Source organism: Bactrocera latifrons, unplaced genomic scaffold, assembly GCF_001853355.1.
Source record: "Bactrocera latifrons isolate USDA-ARS-PBARC rearing strain unplaced genomic scaffold, ASM185335v1 scaffold_346, whole genome shotgun sequence".
NCBI lineage: Eukaryota > Metazoa > Arthropoda > Insecta > Diptera > Tephritidae > Bactrocera > Bactrocera latifrons.
The window spans coordinates 260,011-286,376 of NW_017536986.1; the positions used below are offsets into that span (position 1 = coordinate 260,011).

General features: G+C 38.3%; 3 protein-coding genes across 3 annotated transcripts; 2 read left to right on the forward strand and 1 right to left on the reverse strand.

The window, feature by feature from the left end:
* The first annotated feature begins 2,727 nt into the window (after positions 1-2,727).
* On the forward strand, positions 2,728-4,362 carry LOC108971485 (odorant receptor 49b-like). The gene is made up of 7 exons (XM_018937584.1): positions 2,728-2,793; positions 2,869-3,019; positions 3,251-3,518; positions 3,624-3,723; positions 3,793-3,894; positions 3,955-4,062; positions 4,153-4,362. Exons 1-7 carry the CDS (start codon positions 2,728-2,730, stop codon positions 4,264-4,266), a joined length of 909 nt encoding a protein of 302 aa, XP_018793129.1. The 3' UTR covers positions 4,267-4,362.
* A 939-nt stretch (positions 4,363-5,301) lies between these two features.
* Positions 5,302-15,315, forward strand: LOC108971486 (neurobeachin-like protein 1). The gene is made up of 20 exons (XM_018937585.1): positions 5,302-5,485; positions 6,201-6,404; positions 6,479-6,628; positions 7,172-7,358; positions 7,420-7,508; positions 8,100-8,171; positions 8,771-8,920; positions 8,990-9,265; positions 9,331-9,653; positions 9,716-10,183; positions 10,292-10,544; positions 10,604-10,777; positions 10,867-11,410; positions 11,476-12,203; positions 12,278-12,878; positions 13,114-13,250; positions 13,315-13,404; positions 13,471-13,764; positions 13,831-14,167; positions 15,110-15,315. Exons 1-20 carry the CDS (start codon positions 5,435-5,437, stop codon positions 15,313-15,315), a joined length of 5,334 nt encoding a protein of 1,777 aa, XP_018793130.1. The 5' UTR covers positions 5,302-5,434.
* A 17-nt stretch (positions 15,316-15,332) lies between these two features.
* On the reverse strand, positions 15,333-26,096 carry LOC108971489 (extensin-2). The gene is made up of 2 exons (XM_018937587.1): positions 25,792-26,096; positions 15,333-18,592 (listed from the first exon to the last, which is right to left on the reverse strand). The coding sequence occupies exons 1-2, from the start codon at positions 25,813-25,815 to the stop codon at positions 15,839-15,841; spliced, it is 2,778 nt and encodes a 925-aa protein (XP_018793132.1). The 5' UTR covers positions 25,816-26,096; the 3' UTR covers positions 15,333-15,838.
* Between the last annotated feature and the right edge of the window lie 270 nt (positions 26,097-26,366).

Below are 26,366 nucleotides of genomic sequence, written 5' to 3' on the forward strand. Positions count from 1 at the left end.
ATAAAAATCAACGCATTTAGAAGCCTAGCTATGGTTTTTTTTTATTCATAAACGGGAGTTTGGTGAATAAAGCGTTTTTGAACTCATTTCTTCATAACACTTACGCCGAGAAGGGTCAACAGGAATACAAGCTGCTTTTTCAACTGTTGAATCTACATTGGCAACTTGCTTTCTAGCAGTGGACCAGACGACCAGAGGTGCATGGAACTGGCGGAACAGATAAACGATTCCACGTTCTGCACAATAAATGACGTCATCCGTTAACTTTAATAAATSYAACTGGGTCGTCTCCGCAGAACTTACTGAASTAGCCATTTCTASGAAACSTCAATTCCGCWAGGTGATCGCAGCTGCTACCGCTCGCTTTAGCCCGGCTGGAAGAATAGCGAAAATCCGCACCAATTTCCCGCCCAGAGCAGCTGTTTTASCTATTGAGCGCGAATCCTTACTCCTTATCCTCGAGTAAGGAATCACGATTTGGAGATTCGGCAAATAAAGATTTTGTCAAACCAAAGAGACATKATGACCGAGTAGAAACTCAATKCAATGGCCATGCCTCTTCGRGCCCGAAGAAGTGCGGGAGCTGTTTTAGCCGGTAATTTACACTGCACCCTTCGGTTGACAAAGCTAAATGATGTGTTGCCCGACGGTTACACAAAATGCCAAAAGGCTGCGCGCCACCGATGAGGAGATTCAGGGTGTCATCAATAAGGCAAAATCTTCAAAATCGATTGACTCTGATGGAATAAACATGCTGTTGCTATCCCCAATGTGTTAAAAATCGGTAGTGGTGCCACTACTGAAACCTGGGAACAAAGAGCAGTCCTATCGTCCGATAGCTCTGCTCTTTGCAGCAGTGAAGACATTAAGACCTTGCTACTCTCGATCTCACTACCTGAGTCTCGCAAAGCACCAACCTGGCTTCGGTAAAGTGCACAGCATCACTACAACACTTAGCGTCATAAATGCCCGGATCSTTTATGGCCTCAACCAAAACCACCCTGCGAGATAACGATCCTCGTGACGTTGGACTTGTCAACAGCCTTTGACACAGTCAACCACACAACGCCACTTGAGGATATCGAAAAATCTAAGGTAGACTATGAACTACCTCAGCWGTCGACAATCATCTTCACTGTTTCGAGACAAAAACTCTAAATTGAGAAGAATTAAACAGGAGGCTCCTCAAGGTGGTGTCCTCTCCCCGTTGCAGTTTACCTTCTACATCTCAAAACTCCCTCTAATACCATAGGTAATTTCTATCACCTCGTACGCTGATGATTGCACGATAATGACGGCGGCCAATGTAATCGATGGCTTGTGCTCTAACGTAAATGGCCATATCTCCGCTCCCTTATTTTGCAGTCGATGGCGTTAAAATTCCGACTGAAAATAACCCAAAGATTTTAGATGTGACACTGGACAGCCTGTGCTCCTTGACTCACACGTTCGCGATTATTACAAAAGTACAGAGCCGCTACATATTCCTCAAGTCACTAGGCGGCAGCACATGGGGAAAATACAGAGATACGTTGTTATCAACATCGCGGCACAAATATGGTCGCCTGGATGCAGTGAAACGCAGACGCGGGAGATAATCTCTGTAGTCATTTGCTTGAAGCGGAACAGTCTCCTGGGAGCATCAAGAGGCYCTTCCCCGATTACGTCGACGACATAAGACAATACGCCTACAACACTTTGGACGCTTTTAAGCCATAAACACTCCCTTCAGTGAATGACGAACTTGGAGTCAAACCATTCCCCATTGCAGACGTCGTACGGCCKTTCTAAGCTGCGCAAGTGAGATCCCTGCTAGGATCGACCTCATAACCTAACCTAAYCTGCCTTTTATAGCTCTCAGCAAATGTAGGTTTGTCAAATACTCGCTCAATAATGGCTATGTCTTCAAGTAAGCGAGCTGCAATATCTTACTCGCTTACATAAATAAGAAAATGTCGGTGAAGSTAGAAAATAAACTTTGCAACAAGAAAGAATATCTATCGTTTTAATAATTTTCAGATTCATCAACTTTACTTTGACCGTTATTGAGCGAGTGTGAAAGGTAGTAATTGGCAAAGTCAATTGGGAYTTCTGGTACCCAATTATTAAAACTAACAAAGATTCCAACAAAATTATGTGTTTCTAAACGTTGGATCTTAGACGGAATYTTCACACACTTTTAAGAAAATATTGTCCCTAACAATTATGGACATAATAATTATTTGCTATTTTTTCACATCAACAAAACTAAACGGATGTGATTGTAGGTTACAAAATAGCAATTAATTTCATTGCGAAGGTACCGCAATTCACACATTCACACAAATCTAACGGTAACTTTCATTTGTAAAATATTAAAAATGCGCACACCTATGCGATTTCGCAAACGTCGGAGCATATATAAAGGAAGCGTCAGACAAAGAATAACCTCAAACGGTTTTCGCGAATTTTTCGAACACGAAATATTTATAAAATTTTTTTTTTTTTTTGGTTTTATATAAAATGCAATTCTGTAGTGAACTATTTAACTGGAGTTTGGCGTTTATGAGGCGCATTGGCTACTTTGATCAGCATCGCCTCGCGTTGCTTTACCTCATATCGCCGATATTTTTATGTCTCACGGCGTATTATCGCACTTACGTCATTCGAAATGATTTCGATGAAGTTATTGTAAATTTATTTAAAATATCTGGTGCCACTACAACGACAGTTCGCGCTTTTATTGTGATGTATAAGGCAAAGAAGTTCTTGAGCTTTTTCGAAAGTATTGATGAGTGGTACCAAGAGCTGCAGGTGCGTTTTGCATGCGTATCAAGCCTTTTTTTTTTTGTRTTCATCTATTACTCACTAACTTTTCTACACTTTCAGCGCGAAGATGATGACGTAACATTGAAGAAAGCACACGAATATACTCAAAAAATCAAAAAGACTTCAAAAACGGTATTAATCCTCGCGGGTATTACTTTATTTTACATTGCCTTTATACAGTTATTAGCAACGGTTGGTGTTGGCTATAAAAGTAAGTATTAATTTAATGTATAACTTATAGTACATGTTAGGGTGGTTATTAAAGGATATTTTTTGTCTCTACCTACTTGCTCGTTAATACCACTGATAAAGCATTTATTAAATTTCTACTCCTTTAAAATTTTTTTTTGGATATTTGGCTACTTGATAAAAATAAGGAAGAATTATCTTATAGAACCACCCTAATGGATGCATAAAATATAAACTCTTTTTTTTCATTTAGAACTACTCGTTGATGTCGCGTTCCCGGGTGTCGATTTGTATGAAAGTCCTTTATGGGAAATGATGTCTATTCTGCAAAGCCTATGGATTGCGCCTATTGTACTCTTTTCGTACGTCTCATATTTATGTTTGACTTTAATAGCCATTGCGTTTGGCATATTCTTGATGAAAAATCTGCAGACCAAACTGGAAGGTATAAACGAAAAGACCGACGAGGAAGCTCTGAAATTTATTAAGAAGTGCGTTAAGGATCATGTTATGATTATAAAGTAAGGGTTTTTATTAAATTTTAAGTTTTGTTTTAATAAGCAAAATATTAAAGCTTTTATCAATTCATTTGTAATTCTATAATATATAATATATTTATATTTTAGGTATCACCAAGATTTGGAAGTATTATTTTCGGTTGGTAGCTTTGCCGATGTTTGCATTTTCGCTATAATACCTTGTGTCATAATTGTTATTTCAACAATGGTAAGTAACAACGGTAGCTATATTTTCGACTGATATATTTTCAAATTTATACTTATTCCCCAACTGCAGGACCATGATATGTCACTGCTGATTGCTGACATTCAGCTGTCTCTTATAGTCATGATTTCGACCTTCATTATCTTCTGGGTGGYTAATAATTTCTGTTATGAGGTGATATGGATTTATTATCTACACATACATTAACTATATATGTAACTTTCTAATTGCCAGAGCGAAAATATAGCTAAAGCGGCCTATAACTGTAATTGGGAAAGCCGTAATAAAGAATTTCGTAAATACATTCCACTAATTATTATGGCTAGTCAGAGGCAACTGCAGGTTTGTAATGATATATTGCAATTATTCATTTATTTCAATTTATTTCTTATTACTGTAATGCATAACTTATTTTATATAAATTTCTTTCAGCTCACTGCTGGTGGTTTAAAGCCGCTTAATATGGAGTTTTTCCTAACAATGGTGCGCTGCACTTATTCGCTGTTCACCGTTCTATTTACAATGAAGACCGAAGGCGATTCTTAAAATTGTATGCCTAAAAGTTATACATTCATAAATACAAGAAATCTAGTAACTGGCGTCAAGTTCATGCTAGTGCTTAGATTAACAATATTATTTAGAAGTTCATGTAGTTGTGTTAATAAAGTATCATAAATAAAAAAATAAAAAAGTTATTTGCTTAGTTGAGCTCAATAAAAGATATTGTACAGCTATCAGTGATAAGAGCCACTTTACCAACATAGAAATACATACTTGTTATGCTCAAATAAGCTGTAAAAGGTAAAAGGTTTAAAAATCCTGACACTTTCATGTCTCTAGAATAAAAAAAAATCTTACAGATAGAAAGTTTCAATGACGAAGCTTGCGTCCTTAACCGAATGTAAATTTGCTTCCGATCAAGTGTGTACTGTAGGAAGTGCGTTACAACGTAAGTATATGCAATTTTTAGGCTTATAATAGCTTTATTGGAAATAATTTCATTATTACGTACTTCGCTCTAGACCATCTACAAATCTCGCAAAGCTTTGAATACAATACCGGAAAGAATTTCACTCTGCATCGCATAACAACATCAAAAATTGGCATCGAAATTGTTGCATTAACTTTCAAATAGCTACTTCTCGTGTGCTAAATTAAGTTAGTGAAACTTAGAAATATGCACTATGCGATGCCAAATTATTGCATTCCTTCAAAAAGAAAAAATCCTTATAAGAACCAAGAAGTACAAACAATCAGCTGCTCGTTTGGCACATGAATTCGCCTTCAACTAATGTCAAGCGAATTCACTTATTACAAAAACACTCCAAAATAAAATTTGACATACACACAACCAATTCGTTATTTAACCAACAATTATTGTAAGCTTATGCTAATATACTTGTTAATGTAGATGAATCATAAATATCTCAAAATATAACAATTGTAAACACAAGTTGATTTCTTCCAAAGTGCCAACACTAGCAAAAAGACATTTGACATTTGTTTATTGCCACCACGTGGTGAGTATAACGTTGCAATTCAATTTTGATTTTTCTCTTCATTCCATTTGTGTTTGTCTATTCTATGGTTGTGTTTTTTATTCCGGTGAAAAATTTATAAATTTTAGTATTGTGTTGTAAACAAATAATAGCAAATGTTTAAACAAGTTTTGTTTAAATGAGTGGAATAACAATTTTATGAAAAGTGTCTCATAATGGATAATAAAAAGGATATTTACAATCTATGGGTGCAGTATACGACTAAGGCGAGTACAAAACAAATGTTAAAATGCATAAGAGAATTGCGAGCAGTAATTTTATTCTAATTGGAAATGGAAAAATACACACAAATGTCACATGTAGTTGTTAGCCACCGCCAAAGTCGTATCGCCATAATCTCCAAATTATTAATGGGCGTGTTTGAAGCATTAATCATCAATTTTCAACGTTTGTTGTCCTATTTCTAAATGGGGGTTTCCTAACCAACTCGTCTTTATTGGATTGCGTACCAGTAAACAATGGAAAAATAAGATGAAATTCTACACTTCAATAAGTTAGAATGCTTGCTTTGTAAAAAGAATATAAACAAAAATGTATAAACACTTAAGTTCTTTAAAGCTTAATGTTTCGTTTTATTTTGCATTATCAGTTTTATTTATGTACCTATGTGTACACACACATTGCTTCTTTTTTCTGGAGTATTATGTAACACTGCGGATGTTACCTAGATAAACATATAATAATTTACATACTGATAACAAAACCACCTAACCGCCCCACTTAGCGAAATGTTGCGGCTCAGGTTGTATTACAATGGTGCCGACACAGCCCACCCACAAAATAAATAAACGCTTGCTGCTCTCAGTGATATTTCAGGCATTTGCTCATTTAATGCCAAAATTGCTCTCATTTGAATAATGTCTCTCTGTTTCTCTCTTATTTTCCTATTTTCCGGTTGTTATTGTTTGGATATGAAAACAGAATGATGAATCTCATTTTCGTGAATTTATTGAACGTTTTGTGAGCATTTGGAAGTGTCAATTACCGGTGGATTTTGACCGTGATGATCTGCCACTGTGGCATGAGGTGCGCCCGGATAGTGGTCCACATCTAGGACGTCTGCCGGATGAGTTGCTGCCGGCAATAGGAAAATTCATCATAATTGCTCGCGATACCAGTGAAAATGTATGTGCAAAAAACATTGGAATGTAGTGACCATTTTTGAAAGATAATGTCTCTTCTTGTTTACTATGTTTCAGGGCACACTTGACGATGAGCAGATACGTCAGATTGCTGTACTGGTAGATTGCTTAGTGATAATTTGTCGACACTTTGATAACATTTTGGCAATTATTAAATATGAATATAAATCGAATTTAATTGCTATTTTGGCCAATACATTCAAAGAGGTAAATTAATCAGTTAATAATCAAACTAATTCATATGTATAAACTTAGCTATTCACAAAAAAAAAAAACAAATAATAATAATAATAATTGAATTAATTGATTCCTAGAAATCGATAACATGCTGGTATTTACTGGCATTTTCTTTAATCATAAGGCAATAAAATATTTCATGTCTTCATTGATAAGCCTTGGTAATAACAAGTTCACATAGCATTCAATAACGATGAAAGATAAGTAAGAACTTGTAACGTCTGTGATACATTCAAAAGAAGTCTATTACTAATCTAAAACAAAGAAATATTAAAAACAATTCCATTAAATAGCTAACCGCAGAAATAGAATTCTAAACTCGAATTTCTAATGTTTATAAGTATTTTCTTGCCGCTATGTACAAAATTTTATGGTACATCACACAATTTTTATTATTTTAGTTTATACTATAAAATAGATCACACAATTTTAATTATTTTAGTTTATGCTATAAAATGGATAATTTTATTAGGAACATAATTACATATACATATGTTACATTTATTTTTCTAGTGCATGACTCGGCAGCAAGTGCCTATGGAAGTGGTGCATCTCTTTCGCAGCTTCTCGCAATTTCTTGAAGTTATGTATGACCCTTATTTGACTTGGCGTAGCTTTTTACGTGGCGCCTATGCCGATTTTCACAAAATACCTTATAAACCACATACAGTGCATGTGGAAATTGTGCCGTTTATCTATGGTAAGTAAAATGTTAAATTCAATTTTGACAATAACAATTTAAAAAAATGATATTTTTTCAGATTGCTTCCAGAGGGAAGAGCTTACCAAATTTCCTGCCATTGGGGAATGTCTGGTGAATGCTTTAGGTGCTGTTATATGTGGATCTCAGGTAGTTCGATATGTGGCAGCGTAGGGTTTGATCAATATGTGCGCCTAAATAACTTTGAGTGTGTGCTTTATTTACAATTCTGATATGTTTATGTACACACATGAACGTATGTATGTATATATGGGCGTGTATACTTTAAAACCTAAACGCTTAAAAATATATTTATTTTTCTTCATTGTTCAAAACTATATTTTGCAATATGCATAAAGATCTGATGTAAGCGGTTCATTTTGCGCATTTCCTTGTGTTGAGCAACTCTTCAATGCTTAGTAACATATAAGATAAAGAGTAGATTTTTTAACATCATGCTTTTTTGAAATTTTATAATATATACATATATACTATCTATTTATATAATATATTTGTCTTTATGCATATTTCTTTAAACTGCTTCGGTTCTTTACTGTCACCTACTTTAATTTTATAATTTTCAACATAACCTCATTCATTGTAAATGTTACATTTTCCCTTATTTCATATTTAATTTTGTATTGTGATGTGCTTTGTTGCAACCTAACTACTTGAATTACCAAAAAAACTTTGTACTCGTTATAAAACGAAAGCAAATATTGTACAAACACACACTTGCAGAAATCGCTAACATCTCTGACAACTAAAAGTACAGCAAATTGTGGTGAAGGGCAAGAAATCTGTGATAATTTGGTGAGTGGTCAAACCGGCGTAATTAAATGTCATTTAATATGTCAATGCATTTGTTTTGGAATTTTTTGTTTTCTATTTCCTAGACACTTTTATCGCTTGTACTGTTAGATTGTATTTTATTTTGTGTTTTGTGCTAAAAACTGCTAAACAGTAATCTTTGTTGTTACTAAATTTTAAAAATTAGTTTTTATGGTTTGAGAGAGCAAAGCTGGTTTAAAAATTGTTATTTTAATATGAATTTAATATTTGTAATTATTGATGAAAATAAAAACATTTTTTGACGAAAACTATTTTTGATGAAAAAATAAAACATTTTTTGGCGAAAAATATATTTTTTTCCTACAAAATATTTTGTTGTAGTATTAAATCCAATTTTGTAAAGGCTTTGAAAAAATCAATTACAACCGCTTTGCTCTCAAAATTAAAACTTTAGTTTTAAATGTTTATTTAATGATTCTCAACAGTTCTTTACACTTTTTTATTTCTGTTTGTTACTATGGTTGTAAACAAATGATTTTTTAAAAATAATTTCCACAAAAATAAGGTATTTTTTCTAACCTTCAATCCATTTGATCCAACTTCCCAATTGGACATCACAGCGTAATGGCATGCGCGCCATTTGTCCCGCAACCGTTTCAGTCATTATGAAGATTATTGCACAGTGGGAAAGCGCCAGTGAGCTGCGCACCGTTGCGCTGAAGTGCTGTGCGCTTATGATTGTTGTATTACAAAAGTCTAGTCCGGAAGAAGTGAGTATAACAAGTAATTGAGAGTTACAAAAATAGTAATGTTTTTTTTTTTTTTTTTGTCTTCTCTAGCGCCAAATAGATTTAGTTACGCTAATTCAGCTTTACTGTGATGCCCTGCAAACGCTGTTAACCACTGATCACTTTCTCAGCGGCAATAGCGTAGCGTTTGAAATCGCTAATGATGATGCGGCCAGCGATGTAATTGTGGATGTGAATGCGCTGGCGGCGACCGTCGAGAATGTTTGCCTCTTCCTCGTCGATGTGGTGAAGGCGCATGTTATCTGTGAAGCTATTAGCGAGACGGCGCTTGTAGATACGCTTATAAGCATTCCAAAGCAAATAAAGGTGAGCTACTCAGTTACGCCAATTATGCACTTTGTAAATAACTGGTATCTGCTTTGTACACATAGGGCTGGAATATGAACTATGCGTCAGTACTATGCGCCACCACCAAAGCGTTAGCGGTAATTACACGCAATTCGCCCAGCATTGCAGAACATTTGCGTGTGTATGATAAAATAGAGAAATTTTTCAAAAGCTTAAGAGCCTTAGCTGTACCTAACGATACACTCTTGGACGCATGCTTCAATATGGCCTACAATGAGCAAGACCATCTGCTCGTGCTGCCAGAAGTTGTAATTAAACTGATTGAGTGGCTGCCGGAAATAAACGAGCGTGAACAGATTTACTTAAGCAATATAATACTGCGCGGCTGCACCACCAATTATGCAACGTAAATATCGAATTGAAATTACCAATTTTTGTTAAATTTAAGCATTTTTCTTTACTTTCTAGTAAATCCGTTTCCTGCGACAATCGCACCATTAAGGCGGTTTGTGAGTGCTTGCATCAATATGAGAAACTCGCTGAAAGTTGCATACAAAATTTCATCAAACTCATTGAAGAGCTAAGTAAAATAAGCATCATACCGATTGAGCTGAAGCGTATATTCAGTTTATTACGTGAGGAGAGCGGTTTTCCACAATCCAWACAACTGCTACAAACATTGATTGTCTGCTCATTGCAGAGTCTCAATAATAGCAATGTATGCACGCAGTTTTTTACAATCAGCGCGTCGCATGAAGGCATTGCGGTGCCTGATATCAAAAATTGGTCCATGTCGGGGTCATATGGTTTCATTTTTCACATACTTGTGAGGCTGCAAGATAATATTGATGGGAGCCGGAGGAAAGCTAGCAAAGGTGGCGATGCGGAAGGCTCAAAGGATACGGATCGACCGAATTGTCGACGCATGTTGCTCAAGTAAATATGCTTTTATGCTATACGAAATGCACTTCGGTGCAGCCGAAACTTACATTTTTTCCAGTTTTATTTCTCTCTTCTTAAAAATTAACCTTCTTGCATTTGCAGTTTGCGCACTGCGAGTCACACCGGCTTTGAAGTTTTCATACAGAATAGCGGCAATTTGGTTGTGGCAGCATTGACGCGTCGCGAATATCTCACATCGGTGGTGCATACGAAAACCTTGTTGGACGGACAATGGCATTATGTTACCGTCGCTATTACGCCGCCCAAGCGTCCATTTTCTTATAGCCAAATCAATGTTTACATCGACTTCATGCAGAAATTGAGTGCGACGCTCAAAGTGCAAGCAATAAATGAGGTGAATTTGTTTATATTGCTTTTCACTAAATTTTCTCATTCCATGCTATCGAATTTCAGCCCTTCAATTTCTGCTCAATCGGTTCGGCAGCATTGCCTTTACGTGGCTATCAGGTTGAACAACACGCAGTCAGTGTTACTGGCTCACCCTTACCGCGTTCATCATCGCAAGAGTCGGGCAGCTCTTATAAGGGTGTGCTGCCCAGCCTGCTMGAGCGCACACTGTCAACCAACGTGAGTAGCAGCATTGTCAGCGTCTATCAATAGAATAATATTTCTGTTATTTCAATAGTTATTTATTTGTTYATTTTCTTCCCACATAGGTCTCAAATTACTTTACGCTTCCGCTGCGCACACAAAGCTCATTCGATCCGAATGTGAAAAATTTCCCCATCGGCATGCAAGACACTGTGTTCGGCGAGCAAACTTGTCTGCGTGGTCAAGTGGGCGCTGTACTCTTGGCAGAGCCCACCACAAATATCAAAACCATATTCGATGCGGGCATACATTTCCCTTCGATATTCTCGCAAGACAATGATTTGCTCGAACTAACATCGCGTTTTGTATTCTGTTATGCACCCGGTGGTTATTGGAACGAAAGCTGTCAAGATCTCATACCGGGCGGTCGTTTTCCATCACAAGTCCACGCACATCATTGCTCCATAGTAAAAGTACAAGATACAATAAATAGTATCGGTGGTGTACAGGCGATATTGCCGATACTACATCGCCTCACCAAGCAGCAAGATGATTTTTCGCTATCTAGCGCTGAGGGCAATGATTCTGTGGGCAGCGGCGAACAGTTACGCACACCAACCGCAGAGGAATTCTCCGATTGGGAAATGCTCTCCTCCAATTCCTATACAGGTATATGCCCCTTAATATATATTACTTGATACTCAACTAAACAAGTGTACGCCCAATTTTTACAGAGTGGAAAATGATACAATTCCCCGTCGCCAGTTTCATTTGCTTTCTGCGCTACCTCACACACGGCCATGAAAACAACCAGGAGAATATGCTGAATAGCGAGTGCCTGCAAATGATTGGCGCTATGCTGCAAAAGTGCTCGCCCAGCATATTCGATGTGAATGCGCTGATGGCCACACATCTTTTCATCGAATCGCTGCAAGGTCAGAAGTCCGAGAGTGGCAATGCGCAGGGCAACTCGGCGCTACTGGACGTATTATACACCGATATCGCATTCAATTTTCACATTTGGGCGCGCATGAACTTCCAAATCACACTCGGTCATGTGCAATACCTTAGCGCTATGATTAAGAACGATCGCAAGTACTATCGCAAGAAGTTCGGCATACAATTCTTTTTGGATGTTGTGCGTGATCACTATAGTGCGCCGGACAGCATTACGCCGGAGGATGCGAAGACGTTACGCGCCACGCTGTACGCTATCGTGCGGTTTTACCTACAGAAGGACGTGAATATCAAAGAGATTTTCACTATGATTGCGTTTTTGGCGTCGGTGCGGCAGGAAAATGTGCTCATCGAATTTTTGGAGATGTTGACATTCCATATCAAGGGCAAAAATTGCAAAGATCAAATGATATTGCTATTGCACGAACCCCAAACGGCTAATTTGCTGTACAATTATTTTGTGGATAAGAGTTATAGCACCGAAGTGCAAGAGGCCGCTATAAGGGTGCGTAGTTTCAATTTTTGTAGATGAGTCGATTTAGCCATGTCCTTTAATTTCATTCCTTTTTCCTTACACAGTTCATTAATTGCTTGCTGAACACTTCGCGCGTRAATCAGAAGTATAAACAAATACTACGACTGCATGACAACGCCAGCGATAGCTCGCTCTTTCCCGGCTTCTTCTCCTACACCATACCAATGACCCTCAGCTCCACCATACTCTTTCACTTGGTTGACGAAATGTTGAGCTCAGAAGCCGATTACGCGGGCATTATTTTCCTTGTACATCACATCAGCACCTGTGCGTTACAAATTAAGCTGGAGATCGCCAAGCGTCTATTGCAAACCACATTTGTCAAGCACAACTCACCGCAGGCCATAGCCAAGCAATCGGGTTGGCAGGAATCCATTGCGCGTCTGCTAATACATAAACCGATTACGAATGTCAAACCCGATGAGGAGAAGCGTAAAAGCTTTGGCATTAGTTTGGATGTGCTTTTGGAAGATAATAATGACTTTGCGAATCAATCGGACTTGATTAGTTTCTGTGAACAGCAAGTGGAATTGGATCAATTGGCYAAGGAACATGATGATGAGCACAGCGATGGCGGTCTCATATTGAATGAGATACAAGCGAGTGTTACGGAGGCTGCCAACGTTATCGAGAGTGAAATTAAAGGTAAATGAAATTCAGAAAGACAACAACAGGCTTCGCAGTGTTTGTAGTTGTGGCGCGAGTAAACACTTTCCGAAATGATTTTGCGGAGTTAACAGCTTTTGTCTGGATAGAAAGCCTTCTTGAGGGGAAAAAAATCCTATATTACTTCGTATTTAGTGAACCATTATCACATATACTTCATTTTGTTTATTACCTATGATTATCCTAAAACTAATCGACCTTTATTGTCTTACAGAACTGGCCGAATCTGTTTCTGGCGCTGTCGTCGAAAATGTTTCATCTGTTTTCTCCGTCATACGCCAAACTACACACGATATTCAAGACACCTTCGAGTCTTTGACTTTGGGTGGTTCCACTGAGGCCGAGTCGACGGTAAGAAAGTCACAGTAAATATCTGCATTTTTTTCTAACAACTTTTTTATGTTCGTTTATTAAGAGCCTTTCGCGTCAACGCACRGAATCCATAAGCTCAGACAGTTCAACGACGCAATCACCAAAGCGAGTTGTCAAAAAAGTCGATTCGGAGGTAAGTGCTGTTCGAGCTGCTTTTTTCAACAGCATTTTAACGCACATATTTTTTTTCGATTTTTAGAACAAAACCGCGGGCTTTGAATTTTCACCAGATGTCGATGTGGACAGCGAGGAGCAGCTTGTGTACCTCGTATCGAATATATTATTCACCGTTTTCTGGCGTGGCGTCAGCAATGATCATCCACAATGTTGGAAGGAGCGTGGGCAAGTGCTCGGTTGTATAAATTTGCTGGCGCTCAACAATGATTTGGTGACGTCGCATCTGTCTTTGCGCCTGCGTATACTGGAAATGGCTGTGCAGGCGTCGCTTTTCGATCTGTCCGAAAATGGCAATCAGACGCTAATCAACCAAGAGGTGTGTGAATAATTATAATAATACTGTGTTGACATATTCTTTKTAATACTTATTTTTTATATGTAGAACGCCTCACAAATTCTACGCATGGTCTATGACCTGGTCGTGCTCGGCTCGAACGAGGATGAATCGAAGAAATGTTCAACAAAGCTTTTGGACGGTGTTTTAGCACTCTTGGACGCTTTGATGATATTCCAACAGGGCTCTTCCGACGATTGGTCAGATATGATACGTTTATGTTTGGGTTTGCTGTTAAAATGTTCATATCATCCCAATCCGGGTGTGGTGGCTATGGCCACAGCAAAGTTGCATGCCATACTGCAGAGTCGCMACACAGAAGATCCCAGTGAATTGGCGTATTTGTTGTTCAGCATTAATCGCGCTTTGGACAATGCTATTGAAGGTTGGTATTCGCTAGTTGTCAACGTGTCTGTCTGCTTGTCACGGAATTTGGCATATATTATTAGCAAAAGGTATTAGTTCGTGGCATTAACCACAAACCTTGGACTTGTAAAAAGCCTTTGACACAGTCAGTCACACAACACTACTGCAGGACATTGAAAAAACTACGCTCCCTCCAAGACTGAAGAGGTGGTCTATGAACTACCTGAGCGGTCGTMAATTATGGATACTGTTTCGAGGAATAAATTCTAAACTGTGAAGAATTAAACAAAAGGTTCCGCAGGGTGGCGTCCTCTCTCCGCTATTGTTTAACTTCTATATCTCGAAACTTCCCCAACCACCAGAGGGAGTGTCCATTATCTAGTACGTTTATGATTGAACAATAATGACGATGACATGTGCTCAAAGGTAAACGRCATTCTCTCCAACCTTTCTCGCTTCTTCTCTGCACGGAACTTAACACTCTCTCCCACCAAATCCACTGCGACCATATTTACAAACTAGACGAAAGAGTACAAACTTGCGAAAATACCCATCACAGATGAAGACTTCCAAATGTCGCGGGAAACGAGAGTGAAGCTGCGCAAGGGCTTCGGTCTGGATACTGTGGTAGTTTAAACTTCTACTTTTCCAGAATAGACTCTGACCTATCCAATATGTCATACGTGCAATGACACTGGCCRCCTCTTTGCATGCCCCACCAACCCCACTCATCTAATACTCCTTTCCCTTTKKTCCGACCTCGTTGAAACAGTACGTTTCTTGGGCCTTCCGTTAGATGACGTCGACGACAACGTGGCTAACCCTTACCATCCCTAGCGGACTAGGTACTAGCCTAACCGCTCATTAACTKTAAAATCTACCATAAATGAAATTTGAGTACCATGTTTCATTCTACTGACTGTTTCTACTTAATAAATCGTGTCTCCTTGTTGCTTTGCAGTTGGCAATCCCGAAGAATATTCCTTTTTGATGCCAGTTATGAAAGCTTTACTTGAAAAATGCCGTAAGGTTTTCAATTTGGATACAAACCTACCTGATTTACCGCCTACCTCATCGGGCCCTGTGTTCTTCAACGATTTCCAAATGTATAGCACAAGCAAAAAGTGGCGCAATTTTATCGAACGCATCGTAAGTACACTTTCGTAATACAAAAACAATTGCAATTCTTATCAAAACTTTTATTTTTGGACACACATATTATAATACATAATAAGTTACAATAATTATACGTTATAAATATGGTAGGTAAAGCATATAAAAAATGTCTTATTATTAATTTTCATCTTTAAGTAATCCAAGCGCGATACCCATTTGAGGATCAAGCATTGAACCTACAATAATTAGACAAATTCGGTACTAAAATAAGAGAGATAAATTAACTCGTGAGCCAATTGGAGTATGCTTCGCTTCGAGAGAGAAATAATTACAGCTCGTGCGCGAAGTTACTACTCTTTCGCGAAAATTATTTAATGGTTTACGGCTTTGTTGCTATCTTTTACAAATAATAGTCAGTACCGTTAAGAGCAGTCAAATTCAATATTTGTATATAAATAGTATAAAATATATACTACATAAATATTTAAAAATCGGAAAATCTTACAAATCKAGACATAACCGCATTTTTCCCATTCCTATTTTTCTACCCAGCCCCTTTCAGCATATTCCATACTCAATGTAGTTTATGGTTTTTTGGCAAACTCTGCGCAAATGCGCCCAGATGCCGTTCCAAGTGCTCATTTCGCGGACTTTTGAAATAAGTCGTTTCGAAAACGCTCTTCGTTGTGCGATGCGGCACGRGCTCATCTCTATCTCTATCCCTATTAGACGTAGGCACATTCTGGCGTGTCACAGKTGGAGCTCTTGTCGGTTGCCTATAAGTATTAGGTCGTGTACGATATGTACTGGGATCGTTTACTTTCGGTATCGTCGAAGTGCCGCCATAGTAACTATACGAACGCGATTTATCTACCGTTACCTGTGCAATATTCTCACTTGCGCTGTGTAGCGGTTTTGTTGTTTGTCGTGTTCTCGTACTTACACCGTTAGTTGACGTATATGACGGCGCCACAGATTGTTGTTGTTGTTGTCGTTGGCGACCCGAGTTTTGGCGCCGTTCTTTCGGTCGCGCGGCCGTCGGAGCCGATACCGGTACCGAGGCTGTCTGAGCCTTCGTTGCCGTAACGGCAGGTAGTGCTGTGGGCGTACTTGCGGCACGTATACGTATGGGATTCCATGCGGTACTAACGTAACTGTTATCGTTCCCCACATCCGGCGTGATAGTGGGCAAGAAATAGTTGGGTTCGTCATGGCGTTGTGCCTCCACGTAATTGGATTCATTGACGACAGTGTCGGGGCTTAGCGCCAATTGGTTCTTATGACGTTGACCTGCCTCGAATGCCTCCTCCAATTCGGGCGCGTCCAATATATGTTTGGTGGTGACAGCCGGTGTGCTATTACGCAAACGCTTACGTTTGGTTTTCACTTTAAATGCCTTCGTAATTGTTGTAGGTGATGGCGTATTTAATTTATTCGCAGGGTGACGCGTTGCTGGTGCATCGGCGGTTGGTATGGGTGAGGATGCCGATTGTGCGTGATTGTCGATGTGCTGATTCTCGAATGTGTGCGGCGGATATGTTTCGTGTTCATCGTTGTTCGATGCCTCGAAAGGAATCGGGTCATATATGGGTACTTCATAACTCGATCTTGGGTAGTCATATGCTGGCGGCATATATTTAGAGTTAATGGGCAAATTATTCGAGGGTGATATGTAGTCAGGCTGTGGATACTGCGAAGGCACGGATGGACTTGGGAGGTTTGGGTCGGGTGGGYCATAGGTAGATGGTGGTTGAGGTGGCTCGGGTGCGCTGTATGCTGGCGGCGGATGTGGCGCGGGCACTTCAAAACCACTTGACGGCGGATGTATTGGTGGCTCAGGAGGCTGATATGAAGGTGGATCTTGGGGCAATTCAGGCACCTCATAAGATGTGGGCGCATGTATATCGGGTGATTGATAAGATGGCGGCTCATGCAAATCGGTTTCTTCATAAGAAGCAATTTCATGTGATTCGGGTATATCATATGATGGAGGTGCATGTGACTCAGGTGGATCATGCGTCTCAGGCGGGTGATAAGATGGCGGAGGAGGGGGTGGTGGAGTTGGACTATATGCAGGTGGTGCTGGGGTTTCAGGTATTCGATACGTAGTTGTGGGTCGATACCCCGATGTTTTGGGTGGATGATAAGAAGGCGTCGGCTCTGCTGGCGGCTCAGCAAAGTGGCCAGGTACTGGTCGATAATCTTCTACCGCTGCAGGCTTATGATTCGATGGTGGTAAGGTGATCTCATAAGAAGGTGAATAGGTGATCTCGACATTGGTTTTCGGCGGTGGTTCGGCAAAGCTAGTATGACCTGATGTTTTCACCGAGTTATAGCCCGCATTTGGTATTTTCTTATCATAAATGCTATAGCTATCGGCGGCTGTTGGCTTTGGGGCGTGATAATCCGGTTGCTTGGCTGGTGGTGTGAAAAGTACCGGTATATTCGTATCTGGTACGCCATACTTTGCGGCCGGTATATGCGTGTTCGAATGCGAACTAGTGTCTACTGGTGTGTAGTCGTAATAATTGCCGTCATGCTGTGGCGAAGGCGTATCGTAGCTGCTCAGCGGGTGCATGTCGTACACATTGTCGGGTGGTATGAACGAGTGCGTATCCTCGTAACCCGAATCTCCGCTGCTGCTGCTTGACATTTCATATCCGCCGCCATGATGCTTCGGTCCTTTGTAGCTTTGCACTTTCAAATATGGCTTTCTAATTTCCGTTTTGGTCGACGTATACGAATAGGTCGGCACCTCTTTCTTCGCATCATATGTGCTGTATTCTATATGTGTGACTTTAGGCTCTTCCGGAAACGAGTGGTCCGTATTGCTGTAGAAATCCAAATCCATGGTTTGATCTTCATAGTGATTACCCTTTTGTGCATGCCCATCATAATCGGCGAAATTAAAGTGATTTGTCAAATCCAATTCGTCGATTGACGAATATTTCGGTGGCTCTGCTATCTCGGGTAAATATTGTTTCGTTGGCTTGTAGTAAGTGATTGGGTGATCGATGCTGTAATTTGGTGGTCCATATTTGTATTTTGGCCACTTCTGACGTCGCCGTGACTTCGTGCCGCGCTTCGAGGACCGCACCACATGCCTTATAACGGTGTACGGGTGTTGCCGACGTTGTCGCACCAATTTCGCTGCTAATATGGGCAATGGTTCTGATAAATTAGTTGCTGTTGTTAACGTTGTCGTTTCAAACGTATTTGCGTTCGTTGTTGTTGTAACYGGTATTATTGTCGTTGTTTCATCTTCTGTGTAAGGTTTTGCCGTTGTGCCGTTGCAAACCTCGCACAAAGAGAGTATTGTGGCATAAATCTGTTGAGAAGAGAGCGAAAAAGTCTTTAAGGAAGCTTACTACTTTTTAGTTTTTTTGCTTTTGCGAGACAGTAATAAATATTCAGAATAAGATAATTTAAAAAAGGTGCTTTTTCGGGAAATTTAATAATCGGTTATTTATTTTGCGAATGTTGGGACTCCCTTGACCCCATAGCCGATACCTCCGAAAATAAGTGTTTGGCGGTGAACGAGATATTTCTGCCTAAATTGTCTCAGACCCAAAAACCCAAAAACTTTAGTCCAACGGCCTACCCGTTCTCTAACATTGGCTATAGGACCTGACTTTTTTTCTTTGATATCATTGGCATTAAAAAGATTATAGGTCATTGTACTGTACTTCTGCCCAATCGGTATCCAGTTTCAAAATCATTACGTTAGTATATTGGAAGAGTCCTGTAGAGGTCTACCGGACACTCACTATTTTCTTCATTTATCGAATGTTATAATTTCATTTACTATTCAATGATTTCCTCAGAACAAAAGTGAATTTCTTAATGGCATGACTTATGCCAACTCAATTTAATTTACTACCAAAAATGGTTGAAATCTCTCTATAACTTCGTGCAAAACTCTAGCAATGATCTTAGTCCTTCCTCCTTTCAAGTCCACAAGTCAAACATTGAAAATATTTTTAAGCTCAACAACCTTGAATAAAAGTAACCTCGCAGTGGTTGTAAATCTGTGAATATCAAGGTTGAAATATTTCACTTTGTTCTTCAGTGAATATTGGTTTCTGACACACAGAAGTCGATTGTCAAACATTGTCAATTATTATCAATTTAATGCACGCGTTTTATGGTTATTCCTAATTAAATTTAACAATGAAATTTGATTACAACCGAAACTGAAAGGTGGTGGCTGGCGGGTGTCATAACAATGTAGAAAATTGTAATACAGCTTTTACTATAAATACAGGGCTAGTAAACAGGTATTTGTTGGAAATTAAAAAAAAAAAAAATAGATTTTTTATGTAACAGGTATGCCGTTAAGCAAGCACGTCTTAGGATATTTTTTTTGTAAAACTACATTGTACCGACTATCAATACCGACTATCAATACCCGGAAATTGTAGGCAAGACGCAAAATGTCGCCTTCAAAGTATACAACACCAGATGTAATACACTTTTGCCAACATTTTTTTCAATCCCTGGAACACTTTTCGTAAGTACTTTTTGGGATGGCCTTCAGCTCCTTCATGCAATTTGTTTTATCTTTTCGATCGACTGAAAACGGGTTCTCCGATCTGATCGATGGCATCCAATGCGCTATTGGCTTTATACTCGGTCACAATCGTACTCTTTTTGAAAGAAATTCAGCTTAATCGGGACGAGTCGAGCAAGAACGACTTGTGATGACGATGTGACTCTTGCCATCTCTCTTGCCATCTCTCTACGCTTGGCGATTTTCGCGCACCATATCTTTCACTTTTTTAACATTTTCATCAGTTGAAGGGGTCGAAGGTCGTCCAGAACGAGGTATGTCTTCAACAATCTCTCGACCGTGTTTGAACGCTTAGTACTAATCATAGGCTTATGTTTTAGATTAAACTGAATCACAGCAAGACTCTTCCAACATTTGCAATGATTCCACACATTCCATTATGTGAGGAATTCAAAATATGTGGCAAATTCTTTGTTCGATATTTTTATCCACTGCTGAGGTGTACCGACTTAAGCAACCGCTGTAAACATACTGGTTAACAGATCGCGCTCATATTTGGCTTAGTAATTAAGGACAATCTTACCAACTTAGCTAAATACAGTTTTTTGAAATATCATTTACCCGGGGAATTTAAATACAATTAATAATAAAAATAAATATGTAACTTGCTTGCTGGTAAAGCAATTGTAGGCCGCGCTAGTAATTTAGCCTACAGTGAATCGGGTATCCCAGCTCCCGAAATAGCGCTAAAAGTAGAGCACTGCATCCTTTTGAAAAATCTCGACGTATGCGAAAACAATTAAAAGAACTTGCCCTAAACCAAAGATCGGCGAAAAGTGTTATAGAGAGAAAAGACGGTTAGCTGTCAAAACAACATCAGCCCTAACCAAATAGGAAGCGAACTTTCTCTTAATATTACAAAGAGAAAAATTCAGCAAGTTTTGAGTGCTCGAATTTGCAGATAATCATTAGTTTTAGGATGATGTATGACAATCCACAATTTTTTGCGATGAAAAAATTAATTTGAATGGAACCATCGGATTGATAGAAGTATTGGAGAGATATTCGTGAACCGCGACAAATGCACCACTTGCGAATTTTCCACGGTGACTCCTTTATGAACTAGGCTGCTTTTAGTAAGACACCAATAAGTTTATTTTCTCATAGGATGAATGCAGAAAAGTACGTAGAAGTATTGGATAATATTTTATTAAATTTTGTAAAAAAGTTTCTTTGAGTGTTGAAGACAATGCTCAAATTGACAGCATTGAGCGTATCGCTTCGAAAAATATTCTTGTGTTGAAGTGGCCTGCAGTTGGTCGTTGGTCCAGACCTCAATCTAATGGAGAACCTTTGGAGCATTCTTCGCAATCAAATTTATAAAGACCAATTGCAGCTCAAAAGAAGGAATTCAAGAAGAATGGGCCGAAATCGATCTCAGTGTCCTTAGGGAACTCGTATATCTATTTCCTTCTACGTTCTTGAAAAAGTAAAAACTTCTACAATAAAAAACTGAATAAAATTCTTAAACATGTTGTATTCGAACGTTTGCTCTCTTCACTTATTTGAAGGTTAAAAATATTTTACATTGATTTTTTATGATAAAAGAAAATCCATTTGTTCAGTGTTCCATATAGTTATTTCGCTTAGTGTATGTTCGTGTGAAGTTTGATCTTCGGCTTTTACCCACGCTTATTTCATTGCACATACATATGTTCATATATGCCTACAGTATCAAACGTTACCCTGTTTGAATGAAATCATTTTTCAGGCTTTACTGAAATTTTCACGAACCTACCGACCCACCCTCTACTTCTATATGAAGAGTTTGTGCACATATGTAGGCATTTATTAGCGATTATCGATATTTCTATTGTAATCTGCACAGCTGTGTGTCGACGACTTCGCCCAAGTGTGGAAAACACGTCCAACAGCTGCGCATGCGTGATCATTGTGGCTGCCAGTTTATGCACTTACACTCTCTGCGCATGCTAAATGCATATCTCCACCTATGTACGCATGTGTGTATTTATATAAATGGCAATAGGTGTAGTAATCCAATAAATAAAACTATAAATGGCAAAAATATCAATAAATAAACACAGAAATCCCGACTGGATAGCCAATGCACGCCGGTTTCTTTCTTATTCATTCATTTATTTTTCAATTAATCAGTTTTATGTAAACAGGAGTGTTCATATCACAGATCACACACCGGTTATTGCGTGCGTAATGGATTTGTTGTCACCGTTAAGCCCGATCGCTATCGTTCAATGACTTTTTAACTTTTCTATTGACTTTTGTTTGCGCTTGTCGTGTTTTCTCCTCTACTAGATAACGAGATTGTTATGTTTCGCCGTTCTGTGGGTCCTAGTTGTTGGCCCAACGCTGCATGCTTGTGTGTAGTTCCCACGCTTTATCGCCGCGCATGCGCACACTTTTGACAGCGTTTTTTCACTATTTTTCGGCACTTTCACTTTTCAACAACGCAATCGCATTTGCTCGAGCACATTACAGGTTACTACTTACGAGGATTTGCTAACAAATATTTACATAAAAGTTTTGAATATCGAGTTTCAGTCTGTGCCGCAATTGAGTCATAAACTTGTACGGCTCGTTTAGCGCAACTGTTTTTAGTTTTCTGCTTATGTATTAGAAGCGCGCTGCAAATCGCTTTTTCATTATATCTACTTACTTTCGGTCCCATAATAAATGTGAATTGTGCTTTCTTGCAGCTGGTATGCCGTAAGAGACCTCTAACCCTGGTCCTGATATATTACCGACTTTTTCCTCTCACTTTTCAAATACGTGTCGAGTATTTAACTTAACTTAAGGTGAAGATAGTATTTGTCACGTTTTTATAATTTTTTTTTCTTAGTTTTACTAAACGTAAAAGTTGGGAATCAACAACCATTAGAAAATCTTCGTGGGCGAGCAACAATCTTCACGAAACTCGTCATAGAGTAATCTACAATCTCGATTGAATCCACCATACCACCATAGATAAACAAAGGTCCTTGATAGGCCTTCTTTGCCAAGACTTGAAAAAAGTTCAGCGGCGCTGATTTAATCCGTGTCGAAAGTTGACAAAAAAAAAAAAAAAAAAATTAATTTCATTACATGTCGTGGACGAGATAACTATTTAAAGTTAGTGTAAAAAACATAAATAGCGCTCGTATGTCAAAACGTTCTGAGTATATTATGCATAACATTGAAAATATAAAACTTGACGATGAAGTTGTGGGTTGTCAGATTGAAACACGAGGGAAATAAAAAAAGGTAACCAACATACATAATGGCGATGTTTGCAGCTGAAATATATCTCAATATCTCATTTATATTATAGGGGTTACATCAGAAGTACATAGTCCCTTAAAAGATTTATATATGTATTATACGTATAGTATTTATTTGTGACCGATTAAAATAATCGAGACGCATTGTACTTAGGACGTCTGTCTTTAAATTGGATGAAATTTGAGATATCGCGATAAAATACTTTTTGCTGTATACTCAAATGAAATTTCTATTACAACTCGTATGAAAGTGTTAAAGGTGTTATGTGGAGTTTACCAAAGGCAGAGCTCTAATGTATGTAATTTCCAAACAGTTTAACCTATCTCAGACTCAGTTAACTACCTCACCACCAAAACCTGACTAACCTTCAAACTTCTAAAAGTATGATATCTGTGAATTAAATGGTAGCTAGGCTTCACTAAGCGTTAGAGCTTTATATGATTCATTTTAAAAATTGCATTGTGTCGTCGTATTAATCAGTTTTGGGTAAAATTTCCCCACCAATTTCAACCAAATTTGCCAAATGGCGTTCTTTTAGTAAAATAATAAGCAAAATCGGACCACAATCAGGACACATACCCTCTATATAATACTGCTTTGAATACTACAAATTTTACATAAAATAACTCGAACATTATCAAAGAGATAGAAACCACAAAAAAGGCGAAGGATATATAATATAATAGAACGGGTCGAATTATTGTAAGAGTAAAAAGAAAAAAATTGCGTATGAGGGAACTGTCCTATGGACATCATGAAGAACTTTGCCTCCTATGGGATTATCGGCCTAAAACCTGTTTTCGCGGCAGCGATTTTTTAGGCGAAAAGGAGAGAATGGATCACTATAGCATATAGCTGTCATACAAAATGAACGATTGGATTCAAGTGCTTGTATGGAAAACTTTTTTATTTGACGAGATATCTCCGCGAAATTTGACAAGGATTATTATCTAAACCAACAGAAGAATTTTTTGTATCTGTGAAGGATATTACAGTACAAACGAAATTTTCGTTTTTTTTTTTTGTTGTTGTCAATATAAAAGCGACATAATGACATTATTACTGATTAAGAAGAGTGGCAAGTTCGATATGTTCTTTACCGCCAGGGCATATTAAGTTTGTTACAACCAGAAGGAAATTAAAGAAATCAGCATGACGAGGCTGAAACTGTACACACGTCTTTTTTTCTCTAAGAAGCTTCTCTTTTGTCAGAACCGCCGATATCGGAACACTATAGCGCATTACATATTGCCATTTCATCTCAACTCCATTCTGACAAGTTCGAGTAATTTCCAAAACAATTTTTACTTTTCGCCTTAGGGTATTTTCGATGAGATTCTAGGTCGAGCCTTCCTCACTACACTAGTCGTCTAAGGGAGGGGTTAGGGTTTCAAGGGGGAAAAAAAAATTCTTGCGAATTTTTTTCTTAACAAATATGGATTGAGTAATTTTATTCGGACCTCTTGTTCATTATTGGGCACACTTTATACAATATAGGGTAATTTTTTTTTTTTTTTTTTCATTCAGAAATATTGAAGCACAAGTCGGTAACAGAACTGCCCGCAAAAAGTCTTATTCGAAAAATAAATAAAAAACCTGAAAAATTACTCAAATTATAATCAAATCTTTACCCCAAATCTTACCCCCAAGATCAAATCTTTACCCCAACGTATATTTTTTTTTTTTCATTTAACAATTTTTCCATTATTTTCCGCTAAAAATTCCGCCATTTTGTGGGTGGAAAACACACACTGTAAAAAAAAATGAAAATGATTAGCTCTTGAAATTTCTGTTGCTGTAGTTCAGCAACTTGAGAGCTCGACGCTTAAAAAGCTCTGTTGCCTTCCATGACGCGGCTGATTTCGCACGTGTGGGAGGGGCATACCCTCGCGTTAGTTTGCAGTTGGGCGGTAGTATCGTAAACGTAGGGTCTTAATGTATTAAAATCATTATTTTATTTACTATTAACTATATTCTTCTTATTCCTTATCTACCTATGTTAACATTATTCATGTATGCTTCACTTTTCATAAAATTTATGGTTTTGTTGTTAAAAACAACTTTTTATTCACTGATACATTTTTCATGTTTTGCAATTAATATTTCCTTGTTTCCTTATCAATTGCCATTATTTTCAATTTGTATTTACATTATTATTACACCGCCAACTCCCTGTTGCCTCACATTTGCCGCTGATCGCATTTTCATTTTCCGCATAGCCAACACATTTTCGAATTCGATTTTCGCGGAAGCGCAGAACGCTTTCACTTCACTGCCTTCGATTGAGTGTGTGTTTCCTTTTTGAATATTTCGTTTGCATTATTGGAATTTTATACAAAATGCGTTAAGTAGACAAGCGCTTGTCCCTTTTATTGCTTTAACACAATTTATCTTGCTAATTATATTTTTACCTACAATTTATGGTGTTAATTAGGAATTACATAGTTGCCAAGCGCACACGCGAGTCTTAAGACAAACGCATTGTTATTTTTGTTTTTATTTATGCCGACAGCAAACACATTTCACTCTTAACTGACTGGCAGCTAAGTACATGGAAACAAGCGCCGCCATATATTACCATTTTTTAATTACAATACTTATCTGCTTAATTCTTTTTTTCATGTTTCCAATTGTGTAATTATGTAATGCAGCGACAAGCTGCTGCTTTTGAAACACTTTTATTAACTAATTGCTATTATTTTCGCTACATGAACACTTACAACGAATTGCCACAGTCGCCGCATGATCACCGTTGTAATGCGCTGTGAACTCCACGGGTTGTGCTTTGCGTTAAACGGCAGCAGAACTCACAAATTTTCATTTAATTTCAATAATTTCGGGTATTAAATCGGTTATACATTTGGTTATACTATACATATATGTGTAATCAATGCAATTTTTTATGCTGTTAAATATTTGTCTACAAAATCACCGTTATATTTCGTGCGTGTGGAAAATTTTTTGTTCACCAAGTTTTTGTCGCCAGCTCATTCGGCAATTCACTCGCGCTCATCACGTCTTTCACGTTGACTTTCTTTCAGCTACTAAACCCATCGCAAGAAAGTGGTCTTGTTTTTAATGAAAATGCAGGCAACTAACCAAATCGTGTTGCCGCCGCTGCCACTGCCACTACTAAAACTACGAGTCTACATATGTATGTCGGCATGAATGAATGTATGTGCATATGTGAGAATGAATGAAAATAGACGTTTGTGTTCACACTGGAGTTGCTGCAGCTTGCTTTTTCGACTTCTTTTGCCACTGTCAGGGCCACTACAGTAGCTGTTGTTGTTGT